This window comes from Trichoplusia ni, unplaced genomic scaffold (assembly GCF_003590095.1).
Source record: "Trichoplusia ni isolate ovarian cell line Hi5 unplaced genomic scaffold, tn1 tig00003702, whole genome shotgun sequence".
Lineage (NCBI taxonomy): Eukaryota > Metazoa > Arthropoda > Insecta > Lepidoptera > Noctuidae > Trichoplusia > Trichoplusia ni.
In genome coordinates, this window is record NW_020800438.1 from 25,495 (window position 1) to 44,485 (window position 18,991).

At 38.5% G+C, this 18,991-nt stretch overlaps 1 protein-coding gene and 1 long non-coding RNA gene across 9 annotated transcripts in view; one reads left to right on the forward strand and one right to left on the reverse strand.

The window, feature by feature from the left end:
* The window catches only part of LOC113508048 (protein tramtrack, beta isoform-like), a 139,256-nt gene that overhangs the window by 12,290 nt on the left and 107,975 nt on the right, over positions 1-18,991 (forward strand). The window contains exons 5-7 of one of the 8 annotated variants that reach the window (XM_026891014.1): positions 8,730-8,984; positions 10,773-10,952; positions 11,304-12,040. The exons of 4 other annotated variants lie outside the window; for them this stretch is intronic. In XM_026891014.1, the coding sequence (XP_026746815.1) occupies positions 8,730-8,984; positions 10,773-10,952; positions 11,304-11,503 (635 nt within the window). In that variant the 3' untranslated portion in view covers positions 11,504-12,040. Of the gene's footprint in view, positions 1-1,885; positions 3,039-8,729; positions 8,985-10,772; positions 10,953-11,303; positions 12,041-12,789; positions 14,190-16,037; positions 16,205-18,991 lie in introns of those variants that run through there. 3 more of the 8 variants (XM_026891007.1, XM_026891005.1, XM_026891013.1) reach the window with 3 other exon arrangements.
* Positions 8,069-8,504, reverse strand: LOC113508049. Its single transcript, XR_003401975.1, has 2 exons — positions 8,366-8,504; positions 8,069-8,271 (listed from the first exon to the last, which is right to left on the reverse strand). It is a non-coding gene; the product is annotated as an uncharacterized LOC113508049 (long non-coding RNA).

The following is an 18,991-nucleotide window of genomic DNA, read 5'->3' on the forward strand; positions in this document are numbered from 1 at the left end:
CGTTTGATTAATTGTTTATGACCCGTGCAGTATGTAGTATCATCCAGGAAACGTGGCACTGCTGGTCATGTCAGGTCGGTGCGCTTTGCGAACGCAGCCCGGTCAGCTGTCGACACGAGTGTTATGGTAAGGTCGGCGACGCGCCCGCCGCGACGCCGACAACGCGTCGGTGACTGATTTAGAGAAACTCGTTCGAAATTAAGCAATATGACGTCCCCTGGACTGTACTTAGAATTACTTAATTTATTTTGAGAATTATAAAATTTACACTTTTCAGATACTTATTGCTACTTGACATGTAGATGTCGCCGCCTCTTTAATCTTTAAGAATTTACAGTAGTTATTCGACAAGGATTAAGTCTTGAGCAATCAGCGTTTGCTCTTTAGGATTGATTTAAAACGTACTTAAGCTCAATCATCTACCTCTTCACTTTTATACGGGTTTACATATTAGTTTAAATTTTAAATTATACAATTTTATACAAGAATGAATACTCAGAAGCTTTACTCGAGTAAGGTGTCGTAGCATAAGCACTTAGGTTAGCGTTAGGCTAGGCCGGGCGCGCCGGGGCGGCTCGCCGCGCAGGGTCCGGGGCGCCCACTACCTCTAGTTATTATCGAAACTCAACTACCTCTTTACTTAATTTAGACGATCGTTCGCTGTTGACGACTTTAAATTAATTAAAATTAAATAGGCTCTTTTGAGACTTATCTGAATATATTTTATGAATTGTTTTGTAACTACTTCGTTGCTTGTCGAAAGAATACTAAAAAAAAAATGTGTAGATGAGAACAATGATCCGCTTTGTATGTATGACTCTGATTTAAGTACAAATTTTTACTAATTTTAATTGTTATTTAGATGACTTAGTTCTATGGGGGTCTTAATGTGTGTGGTTTTACTTAATATTGACAACTTTATATAAGTGTTATTATAGAACGTGTCAAATTGTGAACAACGATTGTATTATAAAGGATGCCTGTGAAGAGCTTCAGTCAAGTGGTACCGGCAAAAGCGCGCTGGCGAGGTATGTGGGAGGAGTGAGTCGGCTCGCTCGGCTGAAGCGGGCTGAAGCGGGCTGCACCGCGCGGCGGCCCCGCACCCGCGCTGTGTACATCGTTTGGCACGCTCTATTGTACCTGATTACTGTCACTAAGCCAAAAATTATGGGCGATATACGTTATTATGAAACCGTGGCGATAGTTAATAGGTAATTGTAATTATAAATCTAATAATTGTAAGTTTAATATGTATAATATATTTTAGAGCAATGACAATATACGTCAATTATATAAGATACGAGTTATGAGTTTATATGTATGTATAACGGCTATACGAAGGAGAGTTACATGTTTCCGCCTGTGAATATTGTTAATTTGCCTCGTGTGCAATATTTACTTCGCGTAGATTGTGTCCTCCTCAAGTTTTGCGAAATTTTTCGATGTTTGTATGTTTCGACGATGGAGTCAAGTGCTGTTTCTATGTTTGCTCATGTTGTTAATATTATGAATCTCGTAGGTAGTGCATGATAACCGTGTGTTGATTGTTGACCCTACCGCCACGGGTTCGTCTTATACCGCACATCAAACATTCTGCTCTTAAAATCTACCTCAAATATAAACTCTAAAATGTTAACTACTCATATACAAGTCTTATATAATTAATAGTGTAATTTTATACTTATACCATTATATCATAGGTTTTTTAGTTAATGTACGGGGTATGTTTTTGTGACATCATATTAAATTGTACTTATAAATAACCGCTAGTTTTATTTCACCCTTGACTTTCCTTTCCTGTGTATCGGTTACGGTTTACTTGGTTACGGTCGGTCATATCGTTGTTGGTATATCTTCAGTTACATGACGTGTGCTTCTCCCACAGGTATTAAGTTTCTGAAGTCGCGGCGCGGCAAAGTCATCATGATGGTGAACACGTTTCCTTTTTGCGAGGAGTCCAAGTTGCGGGACAAGGTTATCTGGCGCTGCACTTCGAAGAAGACGAACTGCAAGGCGCGGATCCACATGCTGGGCTCGAACGTGGTGGCGGTGAAGGGCATGCACAACCACCCGCCGCGCGCGCTGTGCCTGCCGCCGCGTCGCGCCGCGCCCGGCGCCGCGCACAAGCCGCACGCGCTCGACCGCTCCGCCTCCGCCTCCGCCACCACGCTCGAGGCGCTCGCCTTGCAGTCGCCAGAAATCGAATGACCTCCGCTCAATGCAACACTATTCCAATTGTTATCGCTCTGAATTTATACTAATATAAGTTTATTCCAGCAATTTAGACAATAATTTTATCGTAATATTAGGTACCTAGAATGTTAAGTAAGATAAATGGCAAAATTATCGGCTACTATTTACTTCTCTGAACGCGGGCGCGTTCGAAGATTCCATGATTGCGATCGGGCGTTCGATCTCTTGGATTTTGGTGCTTTGCTAGAGTTGATTCATATTTTTATACAATTTAAAGAAATGTACTGAATAATGTTAATATTTTAATGGATTAGGTATTGCAGTATATTGTGCATTATATTCCAAAACCCTTTAAATACATTTAGATGCATATCAGTGAATAAAGAAACAATCACGCTAATGAGTAATGATTTATCAAGTAGTTTGTTACGGAATTCTCTTTATAGATTGAAAGACATTAAATTAGGTATTTCGAATGCACTGTCAATGCCAACTTGTGATAAGATACGATATGTTAGAATTAATTTTTATATTAATTAAAAATGTTATGTACTTATTATAAGGTTATAAACTCAAGTATTTATTACATGTTGATATTTGGCGTACGTTTTTCTAAATTTAGTATAAAGTGCCTTGTGTGACACAATGGGACCATTGTCAATTACAATATTGTAATAATTGATGTACTGAACATTCCCTATAAAAAATTTGCTGTGCTTTTATATTTTAAGTAGTTACTGTAATTTTGATATTACGTTTATAAATATCGATTTGAAAGACATCGTTACAGTTATTGAGAGTATTACTCCTTAAGATTTAAATAATTAAAGTTTATATTTATACATCACACTTGTTTACTTTCATCTGAAATGGAATATGAATTGATAGCTGTCACTAACTGCTCTGATAAACACGTATTTATATTTCATCACGTCAAAATATTGCTATGTACCACCGGCTTTTAACTAAATTTTGAGGTTAATTGAACCATAATTGAATTAATACGTAATTTATGTAAATAAAGTGGCTAGCCGTTTGTCAGGTCACAAAAGGGAGATGTCGCAGTTTAAGTTCGGGAAGTCGTCCCGTCGCGAGGGGCCTGTCATCTCCACGGGGAAGTACACCTTCGTGAAGGAGCGAGAGTTCCCCAACGGCAAGACCAGGTGGAAGTGCTCCCACGCCGGCGGCAAGTGCCCCGCCAACATCTACACCATAGACAGGGACGTCGTGCTCTTCTATGATAAACATGACCATGAATAGATCTAACATGCGCTTCTAGCATCTTTTATACATTTCTTTAGTCGTAATTTCTCTTATAAATCGTGAAAATATCATATAGTGTGCTTTAGCAATTCAATAGTAGAACTACTGAATGTAGTATAACAGTATTTTTTATGGTATTGAGATAGTACTAGTTTTGATCATAGTTAGTGTATATTTGAATAAACGAGTTCCGATCTGAAACCCGTCAAATTACTTGGTGTTTATCTTCAATTTTTTTATGTCAAATTTTTATTTTGCTTGGAAATGTGTAAAGTCGGTGTTATTATTATAGGGAAGATAACGGCGGCTTACATACCGACGGGGAGGGGTAAGAAGAACTTGGTTCTGGACGGATTCTCCTTCACCGAGTCGCCGCCTACTTACTGGGTCTGCTCTCGACGCAAGGCCTTAGGCTGCAAAGCCTCCGCCCGCACCAACAAACGTGGAGAAGTTATCAGATATGATAACACGCACAACCATGTCAAACCCAAATTTTATAGTAAAACTACAAAAAAAATGATGACTCTTTGATTTGTAATGTTATTCAAATATATTTTGTATGATCAAACTTCTTTTGCCTTAAATATTTTCTGATGTGATTTTTTAGTTTTGTATATCATTTTAACACCATCTGGAGTAAACCTTAAGTAATAAAAATCTAAAGGGAATTGATTGTTAGTTTTATGGTCTTCAAATTTCCGATGGTTGAAAGGTTCTGGAATTGGTAATGTTAACCGGTATAGTTTACATCATAATGTTTTGTTTGTTTTCGCAGAGGCCTTCTTCTTACCGTCAAGAGCTGGTAAAATGGTTCTGATATTCCAGAACAATAAGTTTTGGGTGAACAACCAATACCGGGACAAACTAAACTGGGCATGTCGCGACAAGGACTCCAAAGGCTGCCTCTGTAGAGTCCAGACGACAATGGAAGGCCGTTTCGTCCGCGTCAAAGGCCACCACACGCACGAACCTAACTTCACTCCTGATAACTTCAATGCTACCGGTCTCGTCCAAAGTAAATTGAAAGACTGGCCTAGTCCTATGCTGAGTAAAGTTAGTCCTGATCTACATGCTTGCGACTAATAAAGAATATCCACAGATATACCTTTTGTAGAGTATTACATAGGACATCACACGAGGGAAGAGTCAGAATCATTTGTCGACTTAATGGTATGAGCGTTTCCCCTTAACTCAGATGAGGGTGTACATTTACTTTTAAACCATATTGTTCACCCCAGTGGCTTCGGAGGCTGTGATAAACCATGACGTAGTAGTATTCGTGATATAAAATACAATTTTTGAAATGCATTCCTGTTAGAAATAAGTTGTTTTGTGTTGTGAGGTCTTATTGTATTTTGTAAGTTCTGCGTCCCCATATTCCACATTCACTGAGTCGTTGTCGATGGTGATCTCTTCTAGAAAAATATGCTTATCATCAACACAAATAAATCAATTTTTAGCGTCTGTGTACCTGTTCACTGTGTTAAGTTAGGTAAACATAAAATAATTGTAGGCTTTCGGCCATTTATTGTGTTCGCAATTTTTAAAAGGGCTAATTCAAATTAAATAGTTTTACTGTTAGATTGCTAACTGCATAAAATAAAAATATTCAGGACTCCCAAGTAAAAAAGACGTGGGTCAAAAAATCTTATTTGTAAATTATATGATACAATTAGACATATAATATGTGGTTATATTATACATATGTGTGGCATTATACAAATCAAGCTATATGTGTTTTGTATTAATAAATAAATCAAAATTATAGTATATACAAGTCACTGTTTTAGCATTAATGTTTATGTGGTGTATTTTCAGCCGTAGCTAATTGAGATTTCTAGATTTAATTTGTTTTAGTAGCATAAGAATAGCTAAAGATGGAAGTACATTTCGATTATTATTTTCTGTATTTTTATCGATTATTTATTTTGTGGTTTAAATTTGGATTTCCTAAAGTTGTGATTTATGGTAATAGTATAAGACCCATCTAAAAAGCTAGACTTAAAAAAATGTGTAAGGTTTTTTACGTATTATAGGTATATGTATCTATCTTTATCGGTAATCTTAATTTGACTGGTAACAAAGCCGGCCGGTAAAAGCTATTACGAGCTCATTATCTCATATATATTTTAAATAACCAGTTTTTTGTATCAAATTAGTTTCAAGGAATCATTGAGGATAATAGGATCTCATGTGATACTCTGAACTGCTGTGTAACGTTATAAAAAGAAAATTTATACTCATACATATAATTAAGACACGTGTTTATGCTAAGTATGTTGACATTGCGGTGTTAATTAAAATAAAATATTTTTCTATCTTTGGTTGTTTTACTGTAGCGAGGGTTCACGGAAATTTGTATGAGAACCTTTTGAGTAGGGGCTTTATGTTTTTAGCCCAGTGGAGTGTGTCTCGATACGGGAATCCTGTGCTCGTGTTGGACGGCGCGCGGTTCAGGAGGAACGGGAAAGTGTTTTCAGGTCGCACCTCCTGGCTCTGCATCAAGTCTGACCAGGGCTGCAAGTGTTACGCTATCACTTACAACAACAGCATCATTGCCATGGGCCATCAACATGTTCATACCAACACCAAGAAACGGAAACGCGTAAAGCGTATCTAATGTTAAATATAGAGTCGTTCAATTACAACTGTTGTCAATATACCATTATTCTAGTCGATTAATTAGTGTGGAACTTATGTTAAAAACTTTAAAAACTGAGTTCGTCTGCAGCATACAAGGACTGAAATGTAAAACAGAATGTTAGTCTGTAATTGTCAAATTCTGTTAAGAGTAAAACGACCAATGTTATTTTTTTTTTTTAATTAAATAAAGTTTGTTGTTGAAATTGTATATTAAATTTACTGGGTGCTTCACAAGGTTATCTTATTTGACTGGTATTTTTAAGGCCCTATCTTGTTTCTAAATAAAATAAACAAAGTAGTTTGCAATTTGTCAGTGGAATATTCACCGAGCAGATATTAACGGCCAGGTTATTAGTTGCAGGGACACCAGCCCCGGAGGCGCCGCCTACGTTAGGGTTGCCATTTCCATTTCCGTGCTTTCCCGGGCAATTCCGCTACTGCTTGAGCAAGCGCGGCAAGCCGGCCATCGAGGTGGGCGCACACCGGTTCTGCTTCAACGGGCGCGCGGCGAGCGGCAAGGTGTGGTGGCGGTGCTCGCGCAACCCGCGCTGCCGCGCCGCCGTGCACACGTTCGGCTTGCGCGTCGTGCAGATGAACAGCGCGCACACGTGCGGCGTGCGGGCCACGCCGCTCACGCCCATGTTCTGAGCGAGAACACACCATCGGCAGATGAAGTAAAGTCAATTTGTCTGTCATCGAAACGACCACCGGCGAACTAAACGAGGTTGGCTATGGCACAGATCTTGATCTCAACGCTAGATTCCAATGGACGGAACTTAGCTTAAGATTACGGACGGAACTAACGATAATAATCTGATCAGTTGTTTGAAGTATTGAATGTCATTAAGATGGAATTATGTACTCTTTCGTAGGGAAAGTCAAATTGCTCTTGTGCCTTTCCGCCGGTGGTCCAGACTTAACATTGTATACGCCTTTTGTCTATTACATTATGTATACGAAACTAAGATTTTGCAAACTATAGTTTGCGCATTTAGATACTCTTTAATCTTGTTCTCCAAAGAGATTATTATTATGTATAACCTATATACTGTATTCAGTAGATCCTTTTATTAGTAGATATTTTTGCGCTGTGTAAAGTATACGACTATTTTGTAAGTTCTAGTGAAGACCGTCTGTGTTTTAGATGATTTGAGACTTATTTCGCTTTAGTTTTTGTCAACTACGGTAATGTCGTAGTAGCCCTTTACGGAAAATCAATAAATGCTTTAAAATATAATGTTGTGTAAAGTATGGAGAACGTTATTTTCGATTGTTCTCATGCTTTCTGGAAGCCTATTGTCTCAGTCCGCTCTTCCGAACCAGACGGTCTAGTTGTAGTTTACTGTACAAAGTGATAGTTCTCTTATGATATCCTAAGTATTTTTATACATTATTTTTAACATTTATATTTTTACAATTTTATTCGTAAATTTGTACTTACATAAAATTTACGGTTGTTGGTATCGGAGCTCGCGCCGCGACTCGGCGCGCGCTCCGAAGGGTTGGTTTCGGTTGCGACTATATGAATGTCTGGTTATGTTGTCAGAGTACGCTTAGGTCTTAGAGGGGAGACGCGAAGTCATGTCATGTATACGATTAGGAAAGTAATGTGTAACAACTTGTTAAAGTAGGAACTGCATTTATCAAACAATTGACTAAATAATAATACTCATGTATACGTTGTAGTTGTAAGTTTGTTCTTTAGTGAGAAATTATTTTTAGATTATTTTATTTTTACAAGTTTTTTATTTTACACTTTTTTATATTTTAGTACTTAATTGAGCGTTTGTTTAACCGTCGGTTGTACTTACGGGAGTTGTTGTCACAACAGTTGAATTAGCTTGATTGTTAAGTTAACCACACCACTTATTTTAAGTAGCATACGAATGTATACGAATATATTATGTTAACCTTGAAGTATTATTTTAAAGTATTATTTTTATTGTGATAAGATATTTTATTGGTATTATTACGTTTAGTCGTGAAAGTATTATGGAATTACGGTAGCTATAAGCGGCAGTTGTCGGTCAGAGAATGTTTACGCTGTGTAGCTGGTAGTACGGAGATACGTCTCTTGTGTTTAGGTACAAAGAAATGATTATATTGCGCTGAAAGTAATATTCGACTTTTATTTGGTTCCCCTTGCCATTATATTCGTTGAACTAGTTAAACCTAAAAAACATTTTTATAAAAATAGACGTCACATTGTTATTAATATCATCATGTTTAACATTTGAAAGAGCTCTATATTAATAACTCTACTTACTACTAACAAAAATAAATGTTGTTTTCACCAAAGAAATTGTAATCACGAACTACTTCGATAATCAATATTACCGTCCTTATTTAGTATTTTTTTGAGTAAACAATAGAATACAATCAACCATCTAGAAATGTCTATCATTGTTCAGGCTCGGCCATCTTGATTCTGAATAAAAGAACGTCAACTAGAAATACAGGAATACAAGCAGTGTGGGCCTCGGATTAAAACATCCACTGACTTAAGGTATTAATAAACTTTTAAGCAAATAATTATTTATTTTAGTTCTTATCTGTACAACATGTTTGGAAATGTACAAAGGGTTACGAGCAGTGCGACGTAACAAGGTCTAACTGTGGCGTCGTTTCAGGCTGGTTCTACATCCGCTCGGCCCGCGGCGGCCTGCACCTGGTGGCGGACGGACACATATTCTACGAGGACGGAGGCTCGCACCCTCGCCGCGTCACCTGGCGGTGCGCGCGCTCCTACCAGAAAGCCGAGCGGTGCCAAGTGGCCTTATGTTTGAGAGACGGACGATTGGTGTACTTCCGCGGCTCGCACAACCACCCGGCTACGTACAATCCTGCTAAGCATGAATCGAGGCGTTTCCAAGTGGACCCCATGGGCAAGTACAAGATAGTAGCGGGTGCCGCAGCGGGCGGCGCGGCGGGCGCGGCGGCGGGCGCGGGGCTGGCGCCGGCCGCGCCGCACGCCGCGCTGCTGCTCTAGGCCTGGCGCGACCTCCTCGTGCGCGGCCTGCTGGACGCGCGCCACTAGCACGAGGAGCGTCGCACCACACCTACTGCAACACTAGCCCCCACGGGACATGTGGAATGCACTAATCAATCCTTACCGTGCAAAAGAACAAAATTAGCTTTCAGGCTATAATATAAAGTATTTAAGTAAGCCTTAAAGCAGTTTTGCTCTTTGTAAAATATAAAGCCTTATTATTTTTATGTAGTTTGCCAAAGGTCAATGTAAGCAATTCCCTGAACCGTGTATACTAAAGTATATTTTTTGTTGTATTATTGTAAGTGTTTAGTTTTGTAAAACGGTTATATTTCGCCGAGAGATTCGGTACGAATTACTAGAAGTAGAGTGGGTGGTTATCACTCTTGCAATAATTTCGCTCTGAAAGTTAGGGAGTTCCGTGAAACTTGTAATGTAGGAGGGCACGTCGCGCGTCGTTCTCGACTTTCATTAATCTTCCATTAAACATAGTGAGTACGAGGAACCCTCCGGGGCTGTGTGATATCAAACTAAACGTTGACATAGATTTTTGAGCGTGTTTATACTTGACTATATTTGAAAACTATTGGAATCGATAACACAGGTGGCTGTAGAGGCTTTGTCGCCTTGTTATGCCTTAGTGGCTATTTATTAGAAGACTACACGATATAAATACATTGTATAACGTGAATGTGCAATATTCTCTTACCAAAAATATTTAGAAATTATGTATACAAACTGTATAGCTTTAACTATAGCGTAGCCGTCTTGTTGATGTTTTTTTTATAAAAAAATCTATTTATTGACCGCGATGTAGTGTGCGGCACGACTGATAGACCATGTTATGAAATACTCCAATATTTATGATTTGTATCTAGCGGTAGAGGTAGACCAGACGTAGGAGTTAATATACCAGCTTATGAACAGAATACGAGCATAGTTTTTATATTAGAAACTTATACGACCATATATTATTGTAGGTATGTACAGTAGGGCGGGAGCGGGACGTAGGGCACTGTAACCGGTTTCCGTAGAATCGTTCGTATATTGTATCTACGGGATATAGGTAAGAATTTGTTATTATTTAAATACTCGACTGGAATTTATGAATACTCAGTACCTTCCGGAGATCTTATTTCTTAAGCCAAAGTTTTTGAATTGTTTAGCATTAGTTATTATATTTTTGTTGAATATTGAGTATTATTGTACCAACTATACATTTATTTGTTGTCTAAGTTATTTATTGTAATAATATTTAATTTATATTTATATTAATATTTATAAAACACGTATACCTACCTATTTATGACTATTTTATTGAAGAATCCGTGACTTTTCCCAACCCTGAGACAAACCGTCTTAATTTCCTATTATTATCACTTAAATTTTTTAAATGATCAAGTACTATAACTACATTTTTAAATTTAATTTATGTTATGCTAACATAGCACGCCAATTCTTATCGTAGAAGCGTAATACATTGAAGTTACTAGAGGCATTAATCCATTTAATACTAATGGTGAGTGGTGCCTACGTATGTGGTTCACTAGAGAAGCGTAGGTGCGCGTATCGGTAGCTAACATTTGGAGTAATGTTGCCGAGTCGAGCTATGATTGTAAAATCAATACAACCTTTTGGTAACATAAAATTTGAGTCTGAAACTTGTGTACACATTCTTGGGCAGTATCTCTCCCTTCGACGACCGCGGAGGAGCCGGAGGGGCAGTTGCTGAAGCTCGGCGGGTACTGGTACAAGCTGGACGGCTGCTACAAGAGCAAGCGGCGCTGGCTGTGCGCGCGCGACTGCGGCGCCCGCCTGCACACGCTCGGCAAACACATCGTCTTCTCACAGAGCCGACATTTCTGCAGACACGATCATTATAATTACACCATTTGACGTTGGTGTTGTACGGACGTTGGAGATATTATAGTAGCTCTGCTCTCTTGTAGTTGTAGGATTTGTACTTGCACATCTAGTGCTGTTGTTAAGTTAATTTTTTAAGTTATGTCGGTTGAAATATGTTATTACTTTTATCCACCGCAACGCGATCATTTTAAGTATTTATGGTTTTAGATAAAGATTATAAAAAAGAAGTTTAATTTATTTCATAATCTTACGCGTCAGCCGTTACGAAGGTAATACTGAAACTTTTCAATAGTGTGCTGCAAGATAACGGTTGTTGAATAAACTAACCATAGGTATTACTATATTCCAGTGAAGGTAATACACACGAGCACGGGGTATCCAAAACTGTCGCTAAACGGTTACGTGTTCCGTCCTCATAACGCGTACAGGAACCAGCCGAAGGTGCTGTGGTACTGCGCGGCGAGGAACAAGTTCCAGTGCCCCGCGATACTGAGGACCTACAACAACGAGGTGATCGCGGTGTCGGGCGTGCACAACCACGCGCGCTGACCGCAGCGAGCGCGCGCGCCGCCTGCCCCGCGCGTGCGCGACCTCTCCCCGCGCCTCAGACGGATATTCACACTCTACGGCGAAAGACTCAGCCTCAATCACCAAAAAGATTTTTAAATGTGCTAAATTACTCTCATTCCAAATCTTTTATAAACTCTACATTCCATATTATCAAAAAAGACGACCTTTTAAATAATCGAATTACAGTATTTATAACTTGGCGCACTTAAAAAGAGATAAAATATCTTTTGAGTGAGATGGTAAAACACTCTACCCGTGGCTAAGACAAAGACGGTGATATCTTGTAACTCGTTTCACAGGTACCAAGTCACAGAGCAAGTCATTTATTTTATAGTATTTTTTACAGTTTGTGTCTATAACAACAATAGACAATATTTTGTTAGTTTAGTAAGTAATAATTCGATTCGTAGTTTCGTTACTTTAAATTATGTTCCTAAATGCCATGTTATATCTCGTCAAATTAATGTTTTATGTGATTTTTAAATCTTACTGCTTTATATGAAGCAGTCTCTACGAGTGCATTGTAGATTATTTTATTACAACAATATTTACGGTAAAAATGTAATGCAATGAGTTGTGCCATTGATTTTTGAGGCTGCCTTGTTCAAAGCAATAAATGGAACACACGTTGTGTGCTATAGAAATTCTACGTCTAGCGAGTAATGTTATATTAAAATCATATATTTCGATCAATATAGAGCTTTAAAGCTAATTTTGATTATTCCTCAAAGGAATAAACGAGTAGGTACCATGTTCACTTTAATGAATGTTATAATGCATTAAAGTCTGTTTATGTGCTAAACTATATTATTGCCAAAATAAAGGGCGTCTGTTGTACATATTCGGGTAAGTTCCAAATTTTAAAATCTATTTGATCATAGTTGTCGGTTACAAGTAATTTTTCAAAAGTATCATTACTTTTTTACTTCTTTACTCAGATATTGTTTTATAGTTTTGATGTAAATATTAATTAAACCCAATATATTATAATGTCGTGGCTTTAATTTACCCCTTATGTATTATAACATTTATATACACATAAAGAAAATGTAGAGTTAATCAAGTATGTAATTAATGTGTAGCCATAGCCTTTAGTTAAAAATATTGGTGTGCTATTAGAATTCGTCTGCGTTACAGTCCTTATTGTAACGTTCACGAACAGCATGGTTGCGGTCTGTGAGATCGCCAGATCGGAACACATCTGGTTGGCCGTGTCCCTGTCGCCGACAACTGAATGTCTGGTCACATGTAAAGTTTTGACGCAGTGCAAGCGGTGTACGTGCCGTCGCGGACGGGCAAGTCGCTGCTGCTGCACGACGGGTACACGTTCTACCTGAAGAACCTGCAGGCGCACGGCAGGAAGCAGTGGTACTGCTCGTCGCGCGACATGGCGGGCTGCCGCGCTGACGTCATCACGGCGCCCGCGCGCGCCGGCGCCGGCGACGTGCTGTTCCTGGTGCGCGGCCGCCACATCCACGCGCCGCCCAGCTACTACTTCACGCCCGACGGTAAATACGTCCGCAAGAAGGACGTCTACCACAGGTATAGGTAGCGCGATCTCTGCATATCTACTTAACTCATTTATTTGTATTTTTACAAACTTTTTTTTATTCCTATACGTAGATTTTTTTTATTGATCATGTTTTTGTGTATATTTTTTTGTAAGTTTTGTAAATTGAAGTTCCTAAATTAAGATATGTAGCTTTTAGAGTACCTTTTATCATGAGTTTTTTTTTATTACTTATGTACTTACTTATTATACTGCTAACTTTTAAAATCTAAATGGCTCTGACAAAGGAAATGTTACTTGTGTATTATACATATTGATATTTAATATAGAGTATACTTTTTTTACGTGATTGTTTAAAGTAGAAGTCAATTTATGAAATGACAATGTAACTGCTTAATCCTTTTTTCTCTGAAGCCGAGGTTAATTAACAAGAATTAATATTCTTGCTAGTTTAGGTTTTTTTATCTCAATATATGAACTCAATATGCAATGTATTATTGTACTGTCTTATTAATTAATCTTACTTACGTATAACCAATTACAGGCATCTCAAATATGTAGTTTAATAAAAATAATTGTATCATAAAAAATGTATTTGGTTGAAAAGGTAACAAATACCTATAATATTTTATTAGAAATTATAATGAAGGATACTTTGACTTATTGGTTCTAAACCAAATCGAATTATTTTCACGTTGTTCTTATTAAATCCTACTCTTGGTATGTTGTGCCCATTTGTTAGGTGTTATCAAATCGTTAAAAATAATCTTTTTCTCAATCGAGATTAGTTTTCTTGTTTCAATGCAAGTGTGAGTTGTTTGCCGTCTTTTCAAATGGACAAGTATACGCAAAGATTTTCAGTGACCCCATTATACCAGTTTTAATGAGATAGAATAATAAAAAAATGTCGGATCAGCCTTCTAATTGAGTGTTTATGTATGTGTCCACGTCTTTAATCCAGATATTCTAGTACTTGAGCCTACGAGTCAGGCGAGCTTTAACTGTGACGGGAAATCTCGTACATTTGGAAAGACGCATATTATAATTATATAGCATATCTTATAATACTAGCCTATGTTTTCACAATCTAATTTTCTTAAGTAACAAAATACTCTGTAATAGACTAGAAAGTTGTATTAAAGGGTATGAATGAATGAACAGTGTTTCCCTGAGGCTCACGGTGCGGAACGTGACTGTGGGTGGAGTGGGCGACGTGGCGACGTGGGCGTCTGACGTAGTACGGGCGGGCGCGCGGCCCTACGCATTACGTTAGCGCCGCACGCCGCACCGGCCTACAACACAATTTGTTTGTATACAATACCCGGACACTGCCTGCTATACTACCTTTTCAAAACACTCATTACAGCTACACTAATGCCCGTCATAGAGATACTCTTTCTAAGATATTAGTACTTGCTCATTTCATGTTAAATCGCGTTGTCTGTTTTTAAATTGCCATATTAAATCTGTGGTGTAAGAATATAATTGATATTCTTACTTCTAAGGAGAGTGTCAATTATATTATTGCTCAAACTCACAACTTCTTTATTTAATTTATAAAAAAACATCATAATTTAGTTTCATTACAAGCATCTAATCATTTCCCAAATTGCAAAACAAAAGTCTTTATTTTTGTTGTCATTACCATAAAACATCAAGTCGAGACCGTTAAAATAATACGCGCGGGACGTTACTATCGTTGCATGATCGGATGTATTCGAGAGGACATGAATTGCGCAGTTGTGACGGATCAATACCTACAAAGTTATGAAAGAAGAAAGTTCCGCAGGGCTCGGGGAATCGCATGGGCGTGCCCTCCATCTCCCGCGCTATAGCCTAGTTACGCCCTGTATGCCCTAATTTGACGTACTACCCCCTACCCACCCCCGGCGGGCGCCCGCTGCGGGTGTGTGAGTAAACAGCGCTGCGTAGTAACCTCGTGACGTAGCGTGTTTTGATACATAATGCCACTATGATTTATTTATAGATTGCCGCTCTCTACTACTACGTACTGTTTACGCTTTGTAGTTTTGTTGTGAGAAAATATCTCTCTATTCTCACTTAATAAGAGCTTATAATGAGCGTCTAACGGTACGACAACCTTATCCAAATACGTTCGGCTACAAGTTTTAGGTTTATCTATTTACGTGAGCGGGTTTTTAATTTATTAACATTAATGCTAAGTAGACATGGCATGGGTGCGCTCGAGCTGCGTTAAGTAGGGTAGCAGCGCACACCGGTACTCGGGCGGGGTTCGGGTCGCCGGCTAGGTCACAGTAGCATGCTTTAAAACTTTTGACTCCCGTAGTTAATCGTTTGGCACGCGCAACTTGTAACGCGGTAAGTAAATGAAGCGGATGATTACCCGCGATACCCGCGATACGCTTGCCAGTGAGGAGTCGTGTTGTGCGTGCGGGTGTGTGCGTGGCCTGGGTCTCAGGCCGCCGCCGAGAGCGCTAGGTCCGCGCCGGGGAGCGCGCCACCACCGCCGCCGCACGACGCCACGCGCCAGACATGCGCGCGGCGCCATTCGCATCCTGGTGATGGTGCCCCAATCGATAATGCCCCAGAATCTTACTCCGAGTGCCCCTTCCCGCTCCTCTCCCAGCCCTAGCTCACCATACCCGTCAAATTATAACATCCCATTGTAGTAATAAGGTCGTTTTTACATCCCCGCTTCCGTTAATGTTTCCGTTATGGTTAATAGTCGCTATAAAGAATCTTTTGAAGAAAACGATGTTTCTTTGTGTTTCAGTATTTTTAGAACAGAAAACTGTCTACGTGATCGCATTTATATGGGCGTATGAATTATTAATGTAATATTTTCTTTTGCAGATTTGAAAGGAAATGATGTATTCGTAACTGTGTCAGTGTAGAATTATAAGTTTTGAAACATAATGGGGTTTCTGTTTCCCTTGTGTTCTTCACAATTCATAAGCCATTAGTCACGATCAAAATTCATGAATGTTGAAGCCGTTAGTGGAGCTTTATTGGTGATTTTAGCTTGGGAGTCGCAGTCTTGGTGCGCGCGGGTCCGATGGGTGCAGTGGCGGCACCGCAGCGCCTCGCTGATGCACGCGCCCTCCTGCTACGTCACTGTGCACGACAGACACCTGTGCGATTGCCAGCTTCGGGGACACTTGCCCACGATATGACACCTCTCTGTCACTTTCAAAGACCAGTAGAAATGTAGCCATGGGATCAAGTGACGTAATTATGATGTATGGAAATAGAAAAACATGGAAAATATCACAGTTATGTAATGCATTTCTCTATTGAGTGGTTTATGTGGCATTTTAAATTATAGTTATTCAAATAATTTTGTTCCACTTTTGAGTACAAATATTAGGCTGGTGAATATTTTTTTAGAAACACTTGAGTAGAGTAGGTTTCAACGCACATTAAAATAGCGAGTGTATCTCACTAGTGTAGACGACAATCAAATTTAAAAACATGTGTTTAACATGCTAATATCAAAAGAATGTTGAATTCCGTCAGTTGAGGAAATACTAATGAAACCAAATTAATAAATTACATGCGTGTCTAAAGTTTGCTTTTATAAACAATAATGTAAATAAAGCTATAACTGTATTATTAATTTAACTCTCAGTAAAATCTTTTCATACTATTTTAAAGTCGTACGTGTTTCGTCATTTTGTAGTAAAAATGTTTGAAGTTCCTAATAAGCGATACGACGCCCGTCCGTGCCACGTGGTCCCTATTGTATTTTCAGCAGGTGGAAACCACGTGCGCAACAAAATACCAAATAGTTATAACGAAGCCCTTTCTTACATGTACCTACGATACCTTGAATACAATAGATTGTGTAAACGCTAATTATAATTTACTCTATACCTAATGACCTATATTATGTTGTCTATTTGTATGTTTAGATTAACACAAATGTAACATTCCACCTAGTAAAATTGTTACATTGAAATAAACAAGTCGCTGTTAGGGCATAATATAAAATGTTGGTAAAGCATCAGCCGCGCTAATCACACAGAGATACGACGAAAGGTCACAGCTCAGTCCCTTTACGCGGCCTTAGTTCAACGTTCTATTTTTAGTACAAAACTGAGGACGTATAACCCAACTGGTAGTACCTACGGCCGTACTGCGCATGTCTCGCTATCAATGAAATTATTTCTGAACATTTTATAGTACTACGCAGGGCTTCGGACCTGTTTTTCTATAGCTTACGTAATCGCCCAATAGGTACCTTGTTTCTATACAGACGTGTTTTGTAATTTATAAACATATTTTTCTAACTACCTTAGGTTGGAGTTCTATCAAACCGGATCTTAATTTTGAATGTACCTTAATAAAGCTGTCTTATGCTATAACATTCCTTTATGGTAATTGGTTTTAAAGTATACTTGTTTAGTTTTAGGGTATATCAAGTAGATACACTACTGGTTAAGCATATATGTAATGCTGTCGCACAATATACTGAGTACGTGTCAGAACTCTTTCTAGAAAAGAAACAAGTGACCTTTGACCTACTTTTAGTAAGAGATGTTAAGGAAAATGTTTATTTATAATTGAACAGAAATATACGCATAAGTATATTTTACTGTACGCCGAAGTAATCATACTTTATTCTCTGAGAATAAATAGTTGACTAGAAATCACGAATATTTTTTACAACTGTATCAGATCGATAGAACTCTGTATCCGACTAGTCATGCATGACGATGTTTACCGCACTATGTGTTATAGAAATAAACGTATTATGTTGTTCTAAAAAGGTGTTATTATTTAAATATTTCCTTATTCCTCATCATTGGGCTGTGGTTTAACGTGTAATTTGTTATTGTAAGGTGCACAGTTTTTGGTAACGTCGAGAAGTGGTCGCCTGTTGTGCCACAAGGGGTACACGTACTACATGAATTCTAAGAAGAATCAAACGCGGGCTCGTGCGCTGTGGTACTGCTCGAGCCGGGTCTCCCGCAAGTGCCTCGCCTCGGCCATCACCTACAACGGCCAAGTTATTATAGAAGTTTCAGAACACACGCATCCGCCCAAACTGTAGAACAATATAGGACCAACCGACGCCTTTTAAAGTAATATTATTGCACTTGTTTATTCCAGTAGTTGTTTGCGCTCTACATTGTGTAGAGCGGCTCGTCTCTCCCCAACTGTAACAATATTACTTTAAGAGGTGGTAGCAGACTCTCTGCACTCGGACGCTACGCTTGTATTTAAAGTTGTACTTTCAATGAAATAAATACGCGAACTAATAGTACCAGAAGAAAGTAATGCCATCATGCGAAAAAAAACAATTTGTACAAAAAAATGTATACCTAAATATCTGTATAATCAGTGTATATAAGTAGTAACTTAATTATTCATTTTTAAGTATTCATAATCAAATTCGTAATAAATAGACTTAGGCACTAGATCTGCTACTATTTTACCCTTTATCATAAAACTGACAACGTATGTAACCAAAAACAAATGATGGTAGTTTAGGACTTAGTGTATCAAATGCGTTGCACCAAAGTGTATTTAAATAAAAGTTTAAATCTCGAACACGCCTTTCTAGTCAGTAATAATACTTTCTGAACGGATCGATCCGTACGTCTTTGTACAGATCTCTACCTGCTCGTTCTGAGAACTAAAAAAAGAATGTCTAGACGTCCTGCCCTTTGATGCTTTTTCTATTTAAAACATGTTTTTATGGAATACTTTGATTTCTTTCAATGTTCTAGCGCCAGGTGCAGGTAAGGGAACCGGCTTTAAACACTTTTATTTCGATGTAAAGATATCTTTTCGTCAGTTTCAAATGTGCCTACAGAATTCTAAAGCGTTTTTTTTTATCTTAGACCTCTAACCAGCCCCTGCTTTTGCATTGTAAGTTATTTTAATAACGGACGGCATACTTTTAGATTTAAGAATTCTAAGACGCATTGTGTACGGAGGGGTAACATTCATACAATGTGATTAGCATATCG